General features: G+C 31.6%; 2 protein-coding genes and 1 long non-coding RNA gene across 3 annotated transcripts; all 3 read right to left on the reverse strand.

Moving 5' to 3' along the window:
* Nucleotides 1-7,772: 7,772 nt before the first annotated feature.
* Nucleotides 7,773-8,351, reverse strand: LOC128191392 (uncharacterized). The gene is made up of 2 exons (XM_052863453.1): nt 8,333-8,351; nt 7,773-8,131 (listed from the first exon to the last, which is right to left on the reverse strand). Exons 1-2 carry the CDS (start codon nt 8,349-8,351, stop codon nt 7,773-7,775), a joined length of 378 nt encoding a protein of 125 aa, XP_052719413.1.
* A 103-nt stretch (nt 8,352-8,454) lies between these two features.
* Nucleotides 8,455-13,099, reverse strand: LOC128191858 (uncharacterized). The gene is made up of 4 exons (XR_008244475.1): nt 13,046-13,099; nt 12,142-12,429; nt 9,032-9,242; nt 8,455-8,801 (listed from the first exon to the last, which is right to left on the reverse strand). It is a non-coding gene; the product is annotated as an uncharacterized LOC128191858 (long non-coding RNA).
* A 2,824-nt stretch (nt 13,100-15,923) lies between these two features.
* On the reverse strand, nt 15,924-19,540 carry LOC128191857 (B-cell receptor CD22-like). Its single transcript, XM_052864188.1, has 5 exons — nt 19,221-19,540; nt 18,031-18,333; nt 17,062-17,331; nt 16,613-16,882; nt 15,924-16,195 (listed from the first exon to the last, which is right to left on the reverse strand). Exons 2-5 carry the CDS (start codon nt 18,215-18,217, stop codon nt 15,924-15,926), a joined length of 999 nt encoding a protein of 332 aa, XP_052720148.1. The 5' UTR covers nt 18,218-18,333; nt 19,221-19,540.
* Between the last annotated feature and the right edge of the window lie 1,416 nt (nt 19,541-20,956).

Consider the following 20,956-nt stretch of genomic DNA (forward strand, 5'->3'; position numbering starts at 1 on the left):
TCAGCCTAACCGAGTACAAACTTGTGGAAAAGACAAAATACACATTATACATTTAGTAAACTCCTGTGAAAGTAAGAAGTTTGTACTCGGTTAGGCTGGTACCTGAAAAATGAAAAACGTATGAAAATTTCAAGGTTTTTCCTATAGCAAGCGAAAGCTATTACCTGCGTGACCCATGTTTGAACTCACACATGGAATAAATTATTTCAAACAATCACGTGGTTTCTATCCAGGTAAACGTTTGTCAAATGTGCTCACTGCAAAACATTGACACGTTTTGATCGCTTTCCATCATATTTGTATGGTCAGGAATGTTTTTTTGTCACTATGGTAATATGCAATTTCAAAGCTTCATTCGATTTTTTTTCAGATGTAAAATAATGCATAAAGTATAATTCAGCAAACGCGCCAATCGATCCACCAACAGAGCAATGTTGATTTAAATGTCTCCTCCCTCTGATTTAAATAGACACAATTCAAGTAGGTTCGGTTCGTTTTTCCGGATTTAGATTATTTATAGGCATTTAAAAATCCTCAATTTTTTTAAATTGTATGCTAATTTTGGTAATTTTAAGCATGCATATAAATCAGAAATATCCATGAGTGCTTAACTATTACGAGAAAAAGGAATTTGTTGATATTTTCTACATATAAACGGCACTGAAAAAGGGCCCATTCTCTATAGCTTAAGTGCACTTGTTCTTTACCTTTTAAAAAATACAAATTCTTGTCGTGCTTTGTATTAAGTATAGATAATATTGTAATGACATGAAAATTCTGATGTTACATAAGGTAAGAATAGGAAATGTAAAAATAAAAAAATGCGTCGTTTAAAGCTCTGTCAAAGTTGAATGAAATTTACGAACCTGTTATAATGACAAATCAATAATTTTTTAAATATTAATCCTGAGTTTAAGATTGATTAAGGTTTTAAAATATATGACAGAGGTGAAGTTGTTTGTAAATCATAGATAACGCCATTGTAGTTGATCTTTGGGTATGATCTTGTATATTTATGTGCATATTGAATAGATTCTAGTTATGACTATGTTCAAATTCCAGAAAATCTAACAGGAACACATATTACACACCTTTAGTTCAATGTTAACAAATGTTGAAATATTTACCCCCAATTAATTTGAGATGTTATATTTTTGGCATACGAATACCAAGTAAATGATATTTATGTCTTCAGTATAGTGCATTCATGAATGAAACATTCGGGCCTAGGGTAACAACCATATTTAACATCACCCTTTTTTTTTTTACAAGAAAACCTATTTGTAAAAAAAATAGAAAAACACCGAATCTTCACTTAAAGAATGTGAAGGACTTCTCGATAAATGTATTACAACTTCGTACGAAAACACTGAAAATGCGAAACTCAAATTGGTAGTATCGAGACTCAAAATTCAATATCTAATCAAAATACTGATTGCCAATTTACAATACATGACTGAGCGACGTAGACACAATTTTATAAGTATACTTATCAAACGTATTTGATCGCGATTTTGGTGTAATATATAAGGAATAAGGAATCATTCTTCGAGTATAATGAGGTGATCATTTCGGTCGGAGAGTGATCGAATCCAATAAAGCCCGAAGGGCTTTATGATAGATTTGATCACGCCCCGACCGAAATTATCACATCATAATATTCAAAGAATGATTCCTTATTACTTATATTTATATAATTTTAAGCAATCGTACGATTAAGTATTTTAAATATGAATAAGCAAACCCCGCTGGGCCTCAATTTCGCGTCATTTGCATTATGGGTTATATAGTACTTAATCGATACGTAGTGTTATCACAGGCAAAGACACTGGAAAATGTAAATATATACATATATTTACATCCACCAAGTATTATTCCCTCTATTCCTTAAGGACACTTATAGTTAATTTAAAGCTCTCTAGAAACAGCCAGACTAAAATATACACGCCCCGTTTATCGATTAGTCGAAATCTACGGCGGCTTAAACTGACAAGAAAGTGACAGGATTGAATTTGACACGCCATGTTTATCGATAGCTGCAGGTCTGTAGCTCTCAGTCTGAAAAAATTCGGATGGAGGACCAACGGAGGACAAATAAAGAGGCGATATCAAATTCTTTATGCAATTTACTACTGATATCGCCTCTTTATTTGCCTCAGACTTTCTCCGAAACACGCTACCGACCTCGGAAAATCAAGTATGTTGAATTAACATCGAGATCGAGAGTCGCCATTTTTACTTGTAAACAAAGTGCACCACATGAATTTACGGGACTGGTGATGGTGTTAAAAAGACTTTCCGAGGCAAATGAAGAGACGATATCAGTAGTAAATTGCATGAAAAATTTAATGGTACTCATTTTTTTCACAGAATTTGCGTATAAATAAGGTAAATTAGTTGAAAACTAACAATGGGTGGCCCTGTAGCTCCCAGGTCGTCCATCCGAACTTTTCAGACCGGGAGCTACAGAGCTGCAGCTAGTTTATCGATTGGTCGAAACCTACAACTACCTAAGAAAAATCACGGACTGCACGAACTAACCATGATGATGTCAGACTCAAAGTCTCACTGGAAACGATTTGGCTGTTTCGTTTAGCTAATGTACTTATGTACGTTAACAGTAATTTAGTGAATTTTACCTACTTTTTACGCTCAATTTATTAATTAGTTAAAATATAGATGTTAATTAAACAATAAAATGCTCACTTTGGTGATTCGTGTGGGTTATGAAGGCAGCGATCATTGCAGAAAAAATTTACATAATCCGCTAACGCTAAGTAAAAAATATATGAAAAAAATTGGCAAATTTGGATTTGAAAAAGTATGATTTTTCAAAAAATAAATCAGTACATGTATATGTAAACAAAAGCCCAAAGCGGATTTGAACTCATGACATGTGGCTTACAAGCCTGATACTTTAATCATTGAGCTATAATGATGAACATACAAACAATTTAACAAAGCGTTTAAGAGGACTCGATGGTCGTGGCCATTTTTAGACTGCATTGATCTCCTTTAGAAGAAGAAATCGGTATAAAGATATTGGAAAATACCCAATATTAAAATATAAAAATTATGGATATTTTCTCTACATAATAATAAGTTTAAAAGTAAGCAAATCTTATCCGAAGATATTTGGTAGCTCTGATGGTTAACTTGTTGCCACCGAGCCACCATAAATATTTATCCTGTGACGTAATTAACAGTCAAGTAAATATGTAAACTCGTTTTCAGTTTTAAGAGGGTTTAATAGCAACTTTATTATGGTAGTTTTTTAAAATATAAATGAGTTCAATGGTAAACCTAAGCATAATAAATACTCTTTTCCAGATTGCATTCTGTAACTGTCAAGGTCAGTATCGTGTTTCAAGCTCTATCAGAATATAATATGTTTATGAAGTATTATACTGTCTTGATATATAGTGCACAATACCACAGTTCTTCCAAATAAAATTGTATTTGTCGTTGTATCGAATTAGTACTCCCGATTGCCGCACGGGTGTCATAACGTTATCAGAGAGAACTTGAAAATCCATCTTTTTAGACAAATATGCAATGTTTGAATTAAATATTAATTTCATTTCATAACCACGTTATACCAGTATTAAGTTCACTGATAATTTTGCTTTGTCCTTTTTCTTCTGACGAACAAACAAAAACAAAACATCTAATCACACGTCTGCTCTCAATAAACAATGTTTTTTTATATTAATTTCTACATCTTATTTATATTCTTTCTGCCTTTTATCTCATCTTACTAATTTAAATCTGCTGAATATTGAAAACCTTTTCATTTGGTGATTTTTTCGTATTATGTGTATTTTTGTGTTCTTGTCAATCTACACACAATCGTTTCATTCATTGTTTCGCCAATATTTAGCGCTAAAGAAATATAATTATTTTTTATACATGTATTATCTATACATCTTTAGAAATGGATTACATCTTTAATAAATAAACTGAAATATCAGTGGAATAATTACATGTTCTAATAGATCAAAAGTGCAATGAAGCGGGATTAAAGGACATGGTGTAGAATGAAACACCATTGTAACGCACCGTACAGAACGACGTAGCAATGTCTTAAGTCTTCAAAATTCATATCCAATAAGGATATGACATAGAAAAGCAAGTTAGAAACATGTTCATTAATAATGTATTTTCATTTTACATTAGTAAATGGCCTTCAACAATTAATGATACAACTACATATATTTATAAAACTCTTGATAACATTGGATGCATTTTTATTGCCTCTATGTCTAGTTTTCCGTTAGACGATTATTTAATCGGTTTCTACTTTCTTTTCCGACGCTTTTATTTAAATAAGGTTTAAGTTTATATGCACATGCTTCAAAGATAAACGACGCATAGAAAGCATGTGTATATATATATATATATATATATATATATATATATATATATATATATATATATATATATATATATATATATACCAACACGCAGATTTTATTCGTAATTATGAGGGCATTAATTTGAATTATCCTCTGCTGACCGGTCACACCGCCATGTGCTCTTTGTCGTAATCGGGAAATAACCGGAAAAGTCCGTAGACAATTACGTGATTAATAAGTATGAAAAATGTCAGTCAGCATGCAACCCAGTGGAGGATTGTATTTGCTGACAAGGTCGTTGTATCGACCATAGAACGTACTAAAAGATGACTTCAAATGAGACTGTTGATAATCCTGTTTTATCAACTTGCTTGTCAGTAGCTTGCCTCGCCTTAGAAACTGTTCATACGGAAAGCATGCCCTTGCGTATCGAATTGACCAAGATACAAAAACACCATATGCAGGTGATGAAGGTATATTGCTATATAAGTAAGGAAAGTTGACTATAGAAAAATTGAAGTCATCGCTTTTATCATATTTTGTCGTTAGGTTACCATCAATGTCCATTTGCAGTAAGATATCCAAATATGAAACAGATGACGCAGACTCTGTGGTATCTTTTATTTCAAGTTCACTGGGATATATCGAGTCGAAGTAAAAATGGAAATAACAATTTGTCTATCAGAAACTCAAGCATCTTTTTAATGTCAACTTCAGATTACTTGTGTGTGCATTAAAAATTGGTTTTAACAAACTATTTTTTTTTAGATTTCCAATGACAAGTTTAGCATTTTTACGACTTCCTTTTTTATTGAAGAAACAACTGTCGATGATATCAAAAAGCCTAGATTTTTTGTAATGGAGAATGTTTGTATGAAGCGTTGAAAAATCGTACGTTTCGATGGTATTGATTTTGGTCAGATTTGATTTTTTGACATCAAAGTTTCTAATAATTCTTTGGAGTTTTTTAGTATCCACATCTGAGACACACCACTTCTGGAGTATATTGTTGTACAGTACTCTTGACGTTTCTCCTTCAATACTGTGAGAATTTTAGTAAGGTGTAAAGAGAGAGGTTTGGTAGAACATTTACTGGAACCTGCTAAATACTTCTGTTTCTTCTGAACTTATGTGAAGCTTCACAAAACAAACACAGAAGAACACACAAGAACTAACACAAAAGTTGCCAGAGATGGAAGCAAGCAGATATGCATATCAAGAGAGCTATTTTCAATTATATAAATAAGGACAAGAGTTTTGGGGAAGGCGATAGTATAAAAATGACACCTCCGAGAAAACCCTTGTCAACCGACGTAAAGCAGAGGCTGTCAGTTGTTTTCAAGGGGTGTCAATTTCAACTGTTAATCTCCCCCCAAAAAACTATTCATTTTGTGTGCTGCCAACGCTAAGGGTAACAAAACAGATAATAAACTCGACTAAACAATTATTCAACTAGTATTTAACATGACAGTATAATAAACAAAATTGTATCAATAAAAGTTAAAGATTATTCACTAACACGTTATCAAAAAATCATTAATAGTCAAAGTCAGCCTTATTTTGTGTGTTTTTCAATTATGTATCATTAGTGGATTTTCATCTTGACTATGAATATTGTTAAATGTTTATCATTAATGGACGGCTTTGTAGTTCCGTTATTGATAAAATCATATCAATAATTGTAAGAATTTACTTTCATATCATTAAAGGATACTGTTCCAAAAATACTCAGCATTTAAAGTGCACTGTGGCGATGAGCTAAAACATCATATTTTCTGGTGTTTAAGTTACGCCAAAACTACAGACCCAGTCAGTTTTTAAACTGTGATACCTATTTAATACTAAATGAATAAGGGAAGAAAAGAAAAAATATGACAACATAATTTCAATGTTTCACTGTAGAATTCGGAATATAATTCAAAATATATAACTTATCAGAAACAAAAAGAAAAAGACTCCAACCAATCAATGGACCTCTTGTTAGAGTGTTTAGAAAGTTTGTCGAATGGCTTATGAACATAAGCTGCTTTGCAAAACGACATGCTATAATTTTAAACATTGTAAAACAGACGTGTACCTAGAGCTCCTCATCATCAGAAAAACAATGTTTCCACTTATAATAAGAAAAAAAAACCACTTCTTTAATGAATTTTAATGATACAATACAGTTGTTCATATCACTTAACATCCTATGAAAAAAGACAGCACGAAAATCAATAATGTAATCTATATAAAGAAGTTAAAAACATCCTTGAGAGATAAAAATGTAAAAATAATTCAAAAACCAATAATGTAGGTAATGTCTTGTTTTGCTCTGTAGTACAGAAAATCAAAATTAAAGAACTGACACATTAAAAACATAAGATCATAGCTAAAAATTTCAAACAAGACATGGTACAGTTTCTGTAGAAATCTTTGGTTATCCTTGGATTTATGGATTGGGCAATAATGTTTTTAAGTTGGAATGAACAAATTGCCACATGCACAGTTCATAAATGAAAAAGTTAGATTTTTTCAAAAACAAGTTGCTTTTCTCTAAGTAAAAACTATCAGACAAAATATGTATACTTAATTAGTAAAATTACAGATCACAGTGTCTACATATATATATATATATATATATATATATATATATATATATATAATGTGTTAGTTTGCAACAGTAAACACTTTTTGTTATCACAGTATATAGAACTACAATATAATAAGCAATTATAACTAATGTTTTAAAACTTTCGCACAAAATGCAGTTGGAAAATATGGATATATGGATATGGAATATACCAGTCAACGCGATAGCATTTATGTTTTGAGATTCTGAAGCCAAATCAATAGTCTATTACAAAATGCTTATTGTAACAACCAGTAACTTCCATATGCTATTTAGGCTAATGATTGGTTATTAGCCATATGCATTAATGTCATTCATCAAGAGTAATAAAAATTAAAATCATTACATATTGATATGTTTATTTGAGCAATCGGATGAGTACATTAAAAGTTTTCATATATGATTAATGTAATTTTTTTGGCTCTAAAAGGATTGAAATCGTTTATATGTTTATTTTTTTCAAACCACAAATCATTATAATTCAATTCTTTTAAATGATTGAATAAACATAAGTGCAACGGCATGTTCAAGCAGGATAAAACAGGATACACGATAATAAAAGTTAGGAAAAAAGGTAGAACATAAAATAGAATCTGTATATAAATATCAAGTCAAAAACAGTCAGTTTGATTAAAGTTTCATCATAAAACATGCTGCGAAAAAGACATGCTTATATAATCAAATAAGCTCCATTTATTGCTAAAAGTTGCTGTGGTGTATATACGTTTTATAAATCACTAATAATTCGTCAATATATAAAACAATATCAAAGGATCAAACTAATTGTCCATTTTGATTCTGTTACCTCACACTTCATCTTTGACTCTTATCCTCGCCTGTTCATCCTTGTTAGGATCCCAATCGGAAAATTCCTTCCAATCGGAGCCCTCTTTTTCAGCTAACTGTTTTGCCTTCTTCATCTCCTCTGGCCAGATTATGATGTCTTCACTGAGTCTATGATACAGACAGGGCACCGACTTATGGCCACTGTCTGTCTGTCTGCCTGTCTCGGTCTCGTAGTTGAATGCAATTCTGCCTGACACCTTTATCAACTCTGTCAGTAGGTCAACCTTCTCTGGTTTTTGGTCCAATGTTTCATTTATCTGTGCCACTAGGTTTGTGATCAGCCATCCTCCTTGCCTTTCTCTGTTGTAAGCCTCTTTTCCTTAAAAAAAACCAGTATGGTCAGCAGTCATACAAAAAGAAGAGAATAAAGTAGATAACAAAAATCTGAATTCAATAAATATTTTTTTTATTCGATGATTTCTACATGGTGGATTTTTCCGTGGGACATGTAATAAATCATAAATGTATTTTTTATCAAAATTGCATTGTATCAAACTTCATGATTCATGAACATGTATACTAATAACTACAGAAATCATATTTTTATAATATAATAATGATATAAACAGCTACAATCACAATTTATTTTACAGGTATATATGATAATGTTTTCATTCATACCATAATAAGGTAAGAAAAAGTCTGACAAAAATATTATCAAAAACAACAAATGTACTTTAATACAACCTTTTTAGAAAATATAGTCAATAAACTTTACCTGGCACAGAAGCAAACATGACCAGTGAGTCATTGGTGCATGGTGCAGGATCACTGATTGAAGGCTCTGGGTAAAAGAAATCCAAGGTGTACTTTTCATATCCTTTACACAAAACCATTATATCCTCAGTTTCTTGTAGTTTTTAGACTTTACATTTTAATTCTTCCCTCAGTTGTTGGACCTCTTCAAAATCATCATCAGATGCTATTGATGTAACATCAGTGTTTTTAAGCCATGTCACATACTCATGAAATTCTTTCATTTTGTACGACTATAATAAAAATAAATTTATAGTTAACACTCACAAAAATGAAGCAACACTGTTGATTTCATTCAACAGTACAAATGTACAACAAATCAATCAGAATGTAGATTTTATATTTTCATGCATATGTATACATACATGCATATACTGTAATGTAATAGTTTGAAAATGTAACTGTTGAATTATGTATGGTAAAATGCATCAAGTAAAAGGTCTAAACATAAACCAGAGGTTACAGATTCTTTTTTCTTCATCTTCCTTTGAAAGCTTGATATTACTCCGTCTGGCATCTACAGTGTCTGTGAGTGGAATATCATTTAAAGCATCTTCAGAATCTGTTTCTGATTGGCTCTTTTCTGTCATATTTTTGGAGGTCAATTTGGGTGATACAGCCACTCCTTTATCATAATTGACATGATTTTTAATCCCAAACCAACTCCTGCATGCCTAAAATGTGCAATGACTGTTGATAAAGCAATATAGTAAATTGAATGAAATCTATGTTGACTTTGATTAATTTTGATCAAACTAGACGCTCGTTGCGAGCAGCAAAAAGTCTTCCGTTTGAGTGCACCATAATAAACAAAAGGGATAGTTGTTCATTTCTATCATTTCTTAACACTTCATCAAATTCCATTTAACCCTCTATAAAAATTTCAATAGACATATAATTATACTTTAATTATATTTTAAAAAGACCCAATCATTGTGATGTTTGATAAAATTGAATTGGAAACAAGTAAAATCTATCATTTCAAATATAAAATCATAAATTTTAACACAATTAAGGAAGAAAAAAATATTCTTCACTCGGGGACTGAACCCGGTCGCCTGGGTACAAGTCCACCACTCAGATAACGACTGAGCTACGACGACTCTCGCTTCAGGAATTTAGAACACAACATTTCGAGAATGCGTGGATTGATTTAAAACAAATTAAAAATTCGAAAGTTTTGAGAGCGTCTCTTTTGAAAAAAATACACAGAAAAATTCAAGTCAAAAAAAATAAACAAAAAATAAAGGTTTTTCATTTTCTTCCAGTGACGACCGGAAGTGACGGCGGACAATCGGATATGCTAGAGACACTGCGGCTAAAGTATTATTACATAAACAAATGTTTTGATTGATACTACATAAAACATATGATTATGATGATAAGATAACATATAATTATGATGATAAGATAAAAATAACTTTTTTAAAAGATGTTCAAAAACTTCTAGGATGCAAAATAACCCCAGATAAATAGCATTATTATACCACTCTAGAATCGCATTAAAATGTTGAATGATTAGAAATGTTAGAAATACTAGTGTATCACCCCAAACAAACGTGGTTTTAATATAATGTGACCGAATATACCGCAAATTAAAAATAATAATATTGTAAGGTAAAAAAAAAAGATGAAATAGATATGAATTATTTGCGAAGATGAACGAATAAAAAAATCATCATAAAATCATCATAAAAACAATTATGATCAGGCTCAAAATATATTTTTTCTAAAGGCTCACTTCTATATTTCATATTGCTATCTGAACTGCAAACACTCTGTCTCCTACATTTAAAAAAAAAATTGTGTTGCCGATTTGTCGGATCATAGTGATATTTTCTTAATATTTTTAACATTGTAATCGTTTTGACTGTACTTGTGAATAAGCAGTTTAGTTTTTATTATTTTACCGAGCAAATAGATCCTATTTGTACTCATGATAATATATTACATCTATATTTTAGAGCATACTCTTTTATCTAAATACCAATTGGGATTCTACCCCGCATATCCTACTATGAATAATCTTTTAAAAATACATGTATATAATTATACTATTTTTAGCAATCTTGTTCAGATGTAAGGGACTATTACATAAATTACAACAAAATGGAATCTTTGGAAATACACTTGATTGGATTGGAAAGTATCATACTGACTGCGAACAAAAAGTAAAGTTAGAAGGATACTCTTCAACCCAACAAAGTATAATTGCAGGTGTTCCCCATATTGTGACGCGGCTCGAAACGTCAACAAAGTTTGGGTTCGGATATTTAAGGAGCCAACAGCGTAATGTAGCGCAATATCCTCAGTGTCGGAAACTCACACGGAATAAGTCAAGTATACAAAACCGATAAAAAGTTTATAAAAACTAATGTGGGATTATTGACTAAACAATGAAACAAAATGAAGAAATTCAAACGTCGTTAAACTATTTTTTACTCCCAATTATTTTTAGAAATCAACTAGTTAAGACTTAAATGATTAACTCTGATGAACAGAATGTGGTGAATCCACGCCACCAATAATTCTTTATCACCAGCACTCCCTTTGGCTTAAAACTATGGTGAATCACTCTGATTAGATACATGGATAATCACGACATACCAAAAGCTATTAATAATGTACTACTTGGTTGACGAGTTGAGCTGGAAAAGGCAAATATAAAATCCCACAATAACATATGTTCTATTTATCTCATACGATTTGTATGATATTAAAAAGCTTTTGAGACTGACTCTTAATGAAACGAATTGATTTTTTTCTAGCCTAATCGGTGATACAACGATGTGTTCTGCGGTTAGTGTGACCTTGCACAATACAATATACTACAATATATCAGAGATAAATATATCTAACTAGATGATTCCCCGTGCAAGTGCGGGGATCAACACTTACATAAAGTTATCATATATACTGCGTAATGCTTAATATGTTAAACCATTTTGTTCATTTTTTATACTGTCTCCGATTTTTTTTCCTTATCTTATTCTTTAAAGTTGAAATAAAAAACTACATTGTTGAATATTTAGAGGAGCGAGAAGGGATGAAAAATCTAAACTAAAATGTATAATATATATATATATTTAAGTATGATTGAATAATTATGTCACTGTATAAAAGTTTAAATCTCAAGAAAAATGCATCAAAATATGAAATTTTTAATTTACACAAAGCTGTCACTGCATAGTTAACAAAGTAGTGCTAATCGTAATGTGTGCGCAAATAGTAGAATTCACCGAATGCCTGATACTATACATGCAAACTTCATTCATAGATAGATCATAATTATTTTAGAAGTATGAACCCTTGAAATTCTGAGATAAAAAGTCAGGGCTATACATACATGTATACGTAATACAACGTACAAATTTAGTGGTTAAAAGCAGAGGGCTAGAGTCGGTGGAATCTCTGATAATCTTAAGGCTTTCACGTTTTCGTTGGAAACACATGCAAATGGTCCACGTATTGCAGTCCTTTTTTAAAGGACAGCAACTTGTTTATATATATATAGAACCAAGAAGATTTTGAGTTAAATGAACTGTCTTTTATATCGCGAAAAACAATACTTACTTTGTGGTAACACATTCAAAATCACAATACTTTCTCCAAGCGCGTTGCTGACTAAGAGATAATAAATTCCATAATCGTCTTGCTCTACAACTGTCTGTTTAAAATGAATAGTAAAATAATTCACTGCATTCCTGCTTATACTGCTCACCATCCGCGTGTTCCTTGTTCCATTGTCGTATCTTAATTCTTAAAGAGGCTCAGGATACGCAATTACTGTTATTGAAAATGCAATCCCAGTGGTGTCACTAACTCCAAGTGTAATGTTTCTTTTAAACAAATGAGGTTTGCCTAAAATATAAAAAAATCTTGCACAATTATTTTACAGCATATTAAGATATTAATTGAAAGTTTAAAAACATCATGTTTCATAAAGTTACCATCGAAAGATGATTTTTAAAAATAGATTACAGGAGTATATGCTCAATCTGTTATGTTTAATAAGAATTGATTGGTCCTAATCTTTCCTAATAAAATACTGTTTTTCTGGCAATAAATTTCAAAAAGTACTGCGGTTTTTTTTTAATAGTAATTAGAAAAAAATAACGATGTTAAATGAAATGAGAAGGAAAGTTTTTTCAATTCTAAAAGTTGTTTTATGCAGGAATTTTTTTTTATTCTATTGAAATCATTTACACAATAAAAATTAAAAATACCTAAAGTACCCATCGCTGCCATATTGGATTTATTGACACACACAGCCAATTCAGCCTGGGTTTTCCTTATTACTAAGCTGTATTTCTTTTTTAGACCTCATTAAAATCGGGGGGGGGGGGCTATGAACGGGGGAGCAATATTGCTCCCCCGTTCATAGCCCCCCCCCCCCCCCCCGATTGATCGATTGTTCGATTGATCATACAACGCCTAAACTAACTACATTCAACTAAAAACTAATAGGGCCTCTTACCTCATTCATTAATAAAAAATTCTTTTTTGTATTTTTCTTCTGATTTTCCACAAACTGATAAAGAGAGGGTAGAAGTTTACTATTTAAAATATCCTTTTTTGATTGATACATTTTTCTGTTCTTCTAATTAAAATTCCTTTATACATTTATTTAAAAATGAAACAGAACCACAGGCACCTAACGTTATTGCAATGTTGAAACAATAACAGAATTTATGTTTATAGAAGGAACTAGTGTAAGTGGCTGATTACGAGCATAACCTAAAGACCATAAAACAGAAGGAACATAACCACAGCACCCGACTCTATAGTTGATCCCTTCCGATCAATTGAATTTTTTTTAAAAAGATACATGGCGAAAATGTATTTTTACATGTACATGTATAAGTTTAAAAGATTGTTATTCTTATTTTACACGTAGCTACCCAGTATGCTAACATGTACATAATTAACTGCCTGATTCAACTGATATATGTCAAAAGTTATGTCTCTTTAGCATTGTTCTGTTGTGACAGGGAGTCTATTTTGACATCTAATGCTTCTGCATCAAGCCTAACCCAATTTTCTTTCTTTGTAATTTTAACACTTGACACTTTTTTCATAACATGATTTGGTTTAGATTTGATTTATGTAATTTGTTAGGCAAACTGTTCGTCTTGTGGTTAATCAGAAACAATAGGTGGTCCTAAATTATTTGTTAAGGTTGCAGCAATTTTGATATACTCTCCGATGAATTGTAAACGTACTAGTAACAACATCGGAGGGGAATTTCCAACTTATTGATATACTGTTAGCAGACTCTACCACCACACGGAGATATTTTGGGAAAAGTCTTGAGCTATTGATTCTTCTGTGGTATGCTGTTTCATCGTTTTGTTCAGAAATGCTAGCTTTTCAACCTGAAACTCGAAGTCTGTAATTGTTTTACCTGCATCGCAAAACATATGGCCAAGAATAAATAAGTATCAATACTAGTGATCATCATAGGTTCTATGAGACGACGACCTTTGTGCATAGAGAAAGATCTCCGCTGTTGAGCACAGGAACTACTTTTCTATACATGTAAGTACCGTCCATTACAGGAATGGCTGTATCTTCTATCTAGTCAGAAAATAGTTGTTTTGCAAAAAGAGTAGTGTGATTTTCAATGATTTGGGAACGTGAGATATGGGGAAACTCTTAATACAAAGGTACACAAACTTAAAGGAAAGCTTTCCTAGCTGAAGCAACAACTTAAGAAACTTGGATTTCAGTTAAACTGAACAAAATTGCAAGAACAGAATGAGAAAATCCTGTTCTTAATTGTGTAAGTAAAAGACCTGTGGCCTCTCGAGTATATAGAACTGTAGACGAGGAAAAGCCGAAAGACCACTAAACAAATCTTCAAACTGTTCATATGAAAGATCGGTTAGATTGTAATGATATTCGTTGCATACGTTTATAGCCTTTCTAAAATCAAGTTTCTTAAAGAAATCTTGGAATATCCTTTACCTCATATCGAGTAAATCTGTGATTTAATTTTGATAGACTTTTAAGGATTTTTTTTCTAAGTTTAGACGTGTCAAAGTCATACCCCACTCGCAAGAGATTGTCTCTCAAATGAGAGAAAAATAACAGGAAGAGTGATGTTTTTAGATGTAGAAGGATTCTAACGAGGCATTCAAACACTATCATCATTCACTATCCATTCAAGTGAACTCTTGACCGTATTAACAGCTGCATCCTTTGTATAAGGGGATGCACATGATGCCGGGATGTAAAGAGGACGGAAAACTCAAACTGACCCACCCTTATTTCTAATCTATAAACCCCCCTCCTGCAGTTTTGGCATAATATGTCACCAGGACACACGTTCTTCGCGAAGAACGAACTGCATCTTTTTGGCTGTACTTCTCCACAATTGTACCATTTCCACAGATATTCTGGAAAGGCAAACGCAACAGTTTTTGCTCGGCATGATTTTTTTTTACGTGGTACTTGTATCGAGTAACAGAGTGAATTATTCCTGTTTCTTAAAACAAATCGTGCTTATACGTGCTTACTAAGGTATAGTTAGGGTTGATTGCTTTCAGTTTAGTAAATGCTTGTTCAAAAATGTTTTCAATTTGAAAAGCAAACGCGCATTAAAGGAAGCAATTCGGAGTAAAATATGAAATGCACAATTCTGTTTAGAAAAAATATAAAAAGGTTTTTATACAATCCAATAATTTCAAAATATATGCTAACAGGTGGAATTGAACCAGGATACCAACCCCCACCCCCTCAACTTTAAATCTGCGGTAACAACGGTGAAACCAACTGAGCTATACAAACCATACGTGTGTAACACGTACATATATAAATAAACCATTATAGTAAGTTTCAAAATGTGTGTATTTTGCAAATTTCGACCTCAGGACAGAGGTTTTCTAAAAATTAGTTTATGCATTTGATCAAAACCTATCAAAATATCTAATTGTTTAGGGACAGGCCTGCTCTGATGTATTTCTGAGCCAAAATTCATGGAGAAATAGACAGTTTTACTGCAAAATAATGTTTTAGCCAACTTGAAAGGTTAATTTAAGAATTACTAGCGCAATGTGGTATGTTCTAAATAAAAATTTATAAGTTTTAGCAAAATGTACAGTTGAAAATATCAAATGAACTTAGATTTTAAAAGTGTTTCCAGGAAATCGATTTCCCTTTTAGGTCAATTCTAATGTTATATACAGGTGATCCTTTAAGGTTTTAATTTCTACTAACTATTAAAGAAAATTATTTCCATTTGTTGTTTATTCTTTAACACTAGAATTTCGATAAATTGAATTAACAGTAATCAGTGTATCGTCAGATTAGATCTGTTTATTAAGTTATGAATTAACATAAGTTTGATTTATTTTCTACTTACAATGAACTATTAATTCCACCAACGCCGACACGTTTCTCTCCACTGTGTTACTAGCAATAAGGGTAAAATTCTGTGTATCTGTACATGTGGCTTTCTCTATAATATATGTAGCTGTCGTCACTGTCGTCTGGATGCTCATCAACAACACCGATCCATCATACCACGATACATTTGATAAAGGATTACTGACGATTTCCCTACTAAGTATGGCTATATCACTCTCATTTACTATGGTGGTTGGTGTATCGGCTATCTTCGGCTTGTCTAGACGTACATATAAAAAACATAATAACAAAATATAAAAGAATAACAAAGAGAAGACAGCTTATATATTTTTTAAAGTATGAATTAAAAAAAGCTTCACATTAAAATGGAACGTTTGTAGATAAAACATCGCTAACAAAACTGAAATTTCCACCAGCTTGTAATTGGTAAATTTAAATTAACTCTTTTGCTGCAAAATGATAAGTCCATAGTTGACCTTCCATTTATTGGTGTTTTAAAAGAGAAAACATATCTAGGAATATGAAGAAGTACTTTCGTTAAAAGTATTCCAAAGACTTTTGATATTATACCGTTAATTAAGACAACTATCATACTATAAAAAACACAACACAATCACCTAAAGAAATTATTCTAAAGACCGTTCTATCGCTTATATTTAAAAGAATAAATACTTGCACAGTACATCGACGTATATTGTAACTACTTTAGATGTTCCCACAGAGTTGCTGGCTGTACAGCTGTATGGTCCAGACATATCCCTTTGTATGTTGAATATTGTATAGATTGGTCCATTATAAAGGATATTATTAGGATACTCCGTTCTAAACCATCTCCATATGATATTAGTGTTTGGGTTGGCACCAATCAGTATACACTCCAGTGTAACGGTGTTTCCTTCTATAACCTTGTACTGACTTGGTAAATTTGATATCACCTCTGGTTTATCTACCAAAATATTATGAATTCATCGGCATACATTTATAATCTTATTCGCAATAAGGTTGTATTCTTAATTGCATTCATAACCATTTTTAGAAATATTTTGTCATGACTTACACAGTAGATGTTTTCTTAGTAAATATAGAATCTATACGAGTAGTTTTGTTATATTCAACTTTACTCACATTGTACATCTACGTTAATTATAAATGGTTCAGACGTCCCTATTGAATTGCTAGCTGTACAGTTGTATGATCCAGACCTGTTCCTCTGTATGTTAGGTATTGTATAGTTTGGTCCATAATAAAGGACATCATTAGGCCAATCTGTTCTGGACCATCTCCATATGATACTTGTGTTAGGGTTTGCAGCAATCATGGCACACTTTAGTGTAGCTCTGTGTCCCTCAATAACTATGTATGGATTTAGTGAATATGATGTCACCTCTGGTTTAACTATTAAAACAAACAATCTTTATAAATATCATAACATTACAGTCTATAAATGAAATAATTGGTATTGTATCTTAAAAAATAATTATACAGAATTTGTGTATTACAATGATGATGAAATTTGTAAAAGTCCTAATCTTATATGCGTTTGCTTTCAGTCTGCTGTAGATTAATAATTAAAAGGTACCCTTGGCTTGGAGAAAAAGTGCTTTGCAAGAAAGTTTTACATTATTCATACACTACATATAAATCGAGTGGAGATATCTATTAAAAATATCACAGTATACGTAGTATCTTTTATGTTAGGGAAAACACTTGAAAATCTTATTCAATAATAATCATCGTTTTAAAATGATCAATAACATGAACACAATATTAAATGCAATTTATCATACTCTTTACATATTGAAAGGAACCTGTGTTGGTAAACTTATTTAAATTTTGTTTTCATATATTTTGCCAAAAAACCTTAAAGCTTATAATAATTATGTATGATGAGATGGCAAGTACGCAAGAGTTTCCTTTGTCTTTTTTGGTTAAATTGAACTCTTTTCTTTCTTTGCTAGTTAAACCTAATTTGATATAAAGTCAAATCTAGCTGGTATTCATTGCTGTAATACATAATATATAAAGCTTTTAAAAAATACTACTCTTTAACATTCTGTGTTAAATGTTGTATAAGAATCATGAGTGGATACATACACAAGACTGTCACTGTATTCATCATTGAGGTTTCACTTTGATCTCGTATGTTGTGGGCTATACAAAACACATGTTTTCCATTGTCCGATTTACCAAGATTGATTGACAAGAATGATACAGTTCTCACAAAATCTTCCGTTTCGTCTTTTGTAGCTATTGAGAGACTGGTAATGTCTGTTGATGACATGTACCACGTGACGTAAGCTGGAGGATAACAGTATGACGTTGTACAAGTTATATTTATCTGTTGCCCAACAAGAGCAATAATCGGTGTCGGAGTCAGTATTACTGATGTCACTGGTACTGAAATAGTTAAATTATCACATAACAAAGAAAAAATAAATAAAAGTGTTTAAAACTCAAAAGATATGTTAAACAAAAGCTTTCAAACTTCATGTTTATGAGAAAAAAACCCCGTATGTTTACATAAAAGAGAGAGAGAGAGAGAGAGAGAGAGAGAGAGAGCTTGAGCTTCGCGTCGGTTGACAATGGTTGACAATGGTTGTCTCGGGGTGTCAATTTCAACAGTTACCCTCCCAAACAGGCACTAATTATATAGTGTTACCCGTTGCTAAGTGTGTTGCTAACGCTGAAGGTATCAGAACAGATTATCAACTGCGTTTAAGCCAATTAGATTACAGTATTTAACATGAAAGTATGATTATGAATTTCAATCAAACTTTAGTAGTTTTGAGTGTTTTCTATAGAAATAAACTAAAATTTTAATGTATCGCGGAAAGTACGCACAGCCCAGCGTAAACTCTGAATAGTGTTTATATAATGATAACTCCAATATAAAAATGTACATCGCTCTGATTTTTATACATATACATAATTATACTCTACATTACAAAATTATAATACTTGTGTCCATGAACTTTATGGACAACCTTCGTATTTTTGTTTAGAAAAAAAATGACTATAGGTCTTATTGACACTAGCATTTTTTTTCATCTGGTTTTATAAATCAATTCTGTTTTTTTGGTAATGATTTTATGATACCAAAATAACTTTACACGACTTTAGATATTTTCCTATGTGCACAAAGTGTATGTATAAAAAACCCTGTTGTATTCAATGCTTTTCTCAGAGATCTCTCTTTTTTGACACCTGGCATAAACATATGGGAGGATTAGAAAAAATGTAATCACATAATGTTATCAATGATTAAAACAGTTTATTTTACATACCTTTTACAGAAAAGACGACTAATTTACTTTTGGAAAACTGAGTTTGGCAGTAAATAGATGCTCCATTCCACTTCCAGGGGACAGAGACCTGTAGACTATATAGTGTTTCATTGTGACAGGAAGCATTGTAGTCAGTCACACAACTATCCGGTGTAGTTATACACTTTCCATTACTGTGTTCTAAAAAACACAACTTTTCTGTGAAGTTATTTTCAAACGACACGATGATTGGTGGAGTTGGATTTGGATCTAACTCACATCTCAATGTCACCGTCTGGTTAACTTCAACGTCGTTAGAGGGAATAACTGTCAGTTTTATTCCACCTGGAATCAAAAGCATCATGATTCAAATGTTAAATTTATCAGATATGCAACATAATTCAATGTCATTATCTATATAATAACAATTAAATTTGACTAATTCCGCAAACATAAAAAAAATATTGCCATATTGCGTTACAGTTAGTTTTTCAAAAAAAAAAATCTGTACATAAGGCTTGGGGTAATGTTATATGTAATGGTAATGCATTGCAATGCATTACATGTTTTCAAAGTAATGCTAGTAATGTGTAATGCCACAAATTTAGCATTACAAGTAATGGTAATGTAATGCATTTCTTTCCAAAATCTAGTTTAATGCTGGTATTACATGGCATTACTTTGCATTACTATGCTTATTAATGCATGTATATCTTAAGAATTGTGATGAATTAAACAACTTGAAATTGCATTTGATTAAAATGTTTTTGAAAGAAGAAAGAAATAATTCTTGAGACAAAAATATTTTTGTTGTATTATTTAAAAAATATAAAACAACCCATTTCTAAATTGTCAATATTTTAAGTTATAACAACATAATTTAAAAACATTCTTAAAAGTGTTGTTACAAAGAGTTTGAAATCATTTAAAAAATTTACTCCAATTAATTCAACATTTAATAGATTCTGCACTTTGAAGAATGTGTCAACAACACTCAATTAAATGCCCTCAGGATAATCTTAATATCAAAACAAGCTTTTGTTTTAAAAATTGCTGTACACCCCAATTCCCTCTTTCGGGCCGTGACCCAATTGAACAGAGGACAGACATGCACCTTTAAAAGCTAAAATGAATGAATGCGTTGCTAAACAATTCTTTCTGGAAGCTTTGAAATCACTTCCATTAATAATTACCTATTTCAAAATATATTCTCTCTCTCTCTCTCTCTCTCTTTCTCTCTCTCTCAATATATGTGTTTCATATTAAAAACATTAGTTTGGACTGATAGAAAAACGATAAAGATTGCTAAACAGTATCTTTTGATTCTACTTTACCTGTAGAAGTTTGAAACATTTGCTGAAAATCTCTAAAGCTTTAATTTTTAAAACTTATTATTGACTTTTCACAAAGTAATGGTAATGCATTACTTTACTCAAGTAATGGTAATGTAATGCATTACTTCAAGAAAATTAAATCCATGAAGTAACGGTATTGTATTGCATTACTTTACTATGTAATTCGCCCCAAGCCTGCTGTACATTAGTTAATTGTGAGGCGACGTTTAATACCATCGTTTTATTAAAAGGAAGTACTTTGTAATCGACATCAAATTACTTAAATAAAATATATAAAGATTTTAAAGTAATTTGAGACTATCAATGTTGTCAATTTGTATTCACTAAAGCTGGCACACAAGCACTTTACAACACTTTGCGATCGGAATATTTGGCTTCGCACGAGCAATCGCAAACTTTGCA

This window comes from Crassostrea angulata, chromosome 7, assembly GCF_025612915.1.
Source record: "Crassostrea angulata isolate pt1a10 chromosome 7, ASM2561291v2, whole genome shotgun sequence".
NCBI lineage: Eukaryota > Metazoa > Mollusca > Bivalvia > Ostreida > Ostreidae > Magallana > Magallana angulata.

Bases quoted from the DNA above. Each gene is read 5' to 3' on its own strand.
- LOC128191857 (XM_052864188.1), bottom strand. From the start codon at position 18,217: ATGTCATCAACAGACATTACCAGTCTCTCAATAGCTACAAAAGACGAA. The intron at 16,883-17,061 runs GTGAGTAAAGTT...ATATTTTGGTAG, and splicing joins AATTAACGTAGATGTACAAT to ATAAACCAGAGGTGATATCA. The intron at 16,196-16,612 runs GCAAGTATTTAT...ATGTACGTCTAG, and splicing joins AATATACGTCGATGTACTGT to ACAAGCCGAAGATAGCCGAT.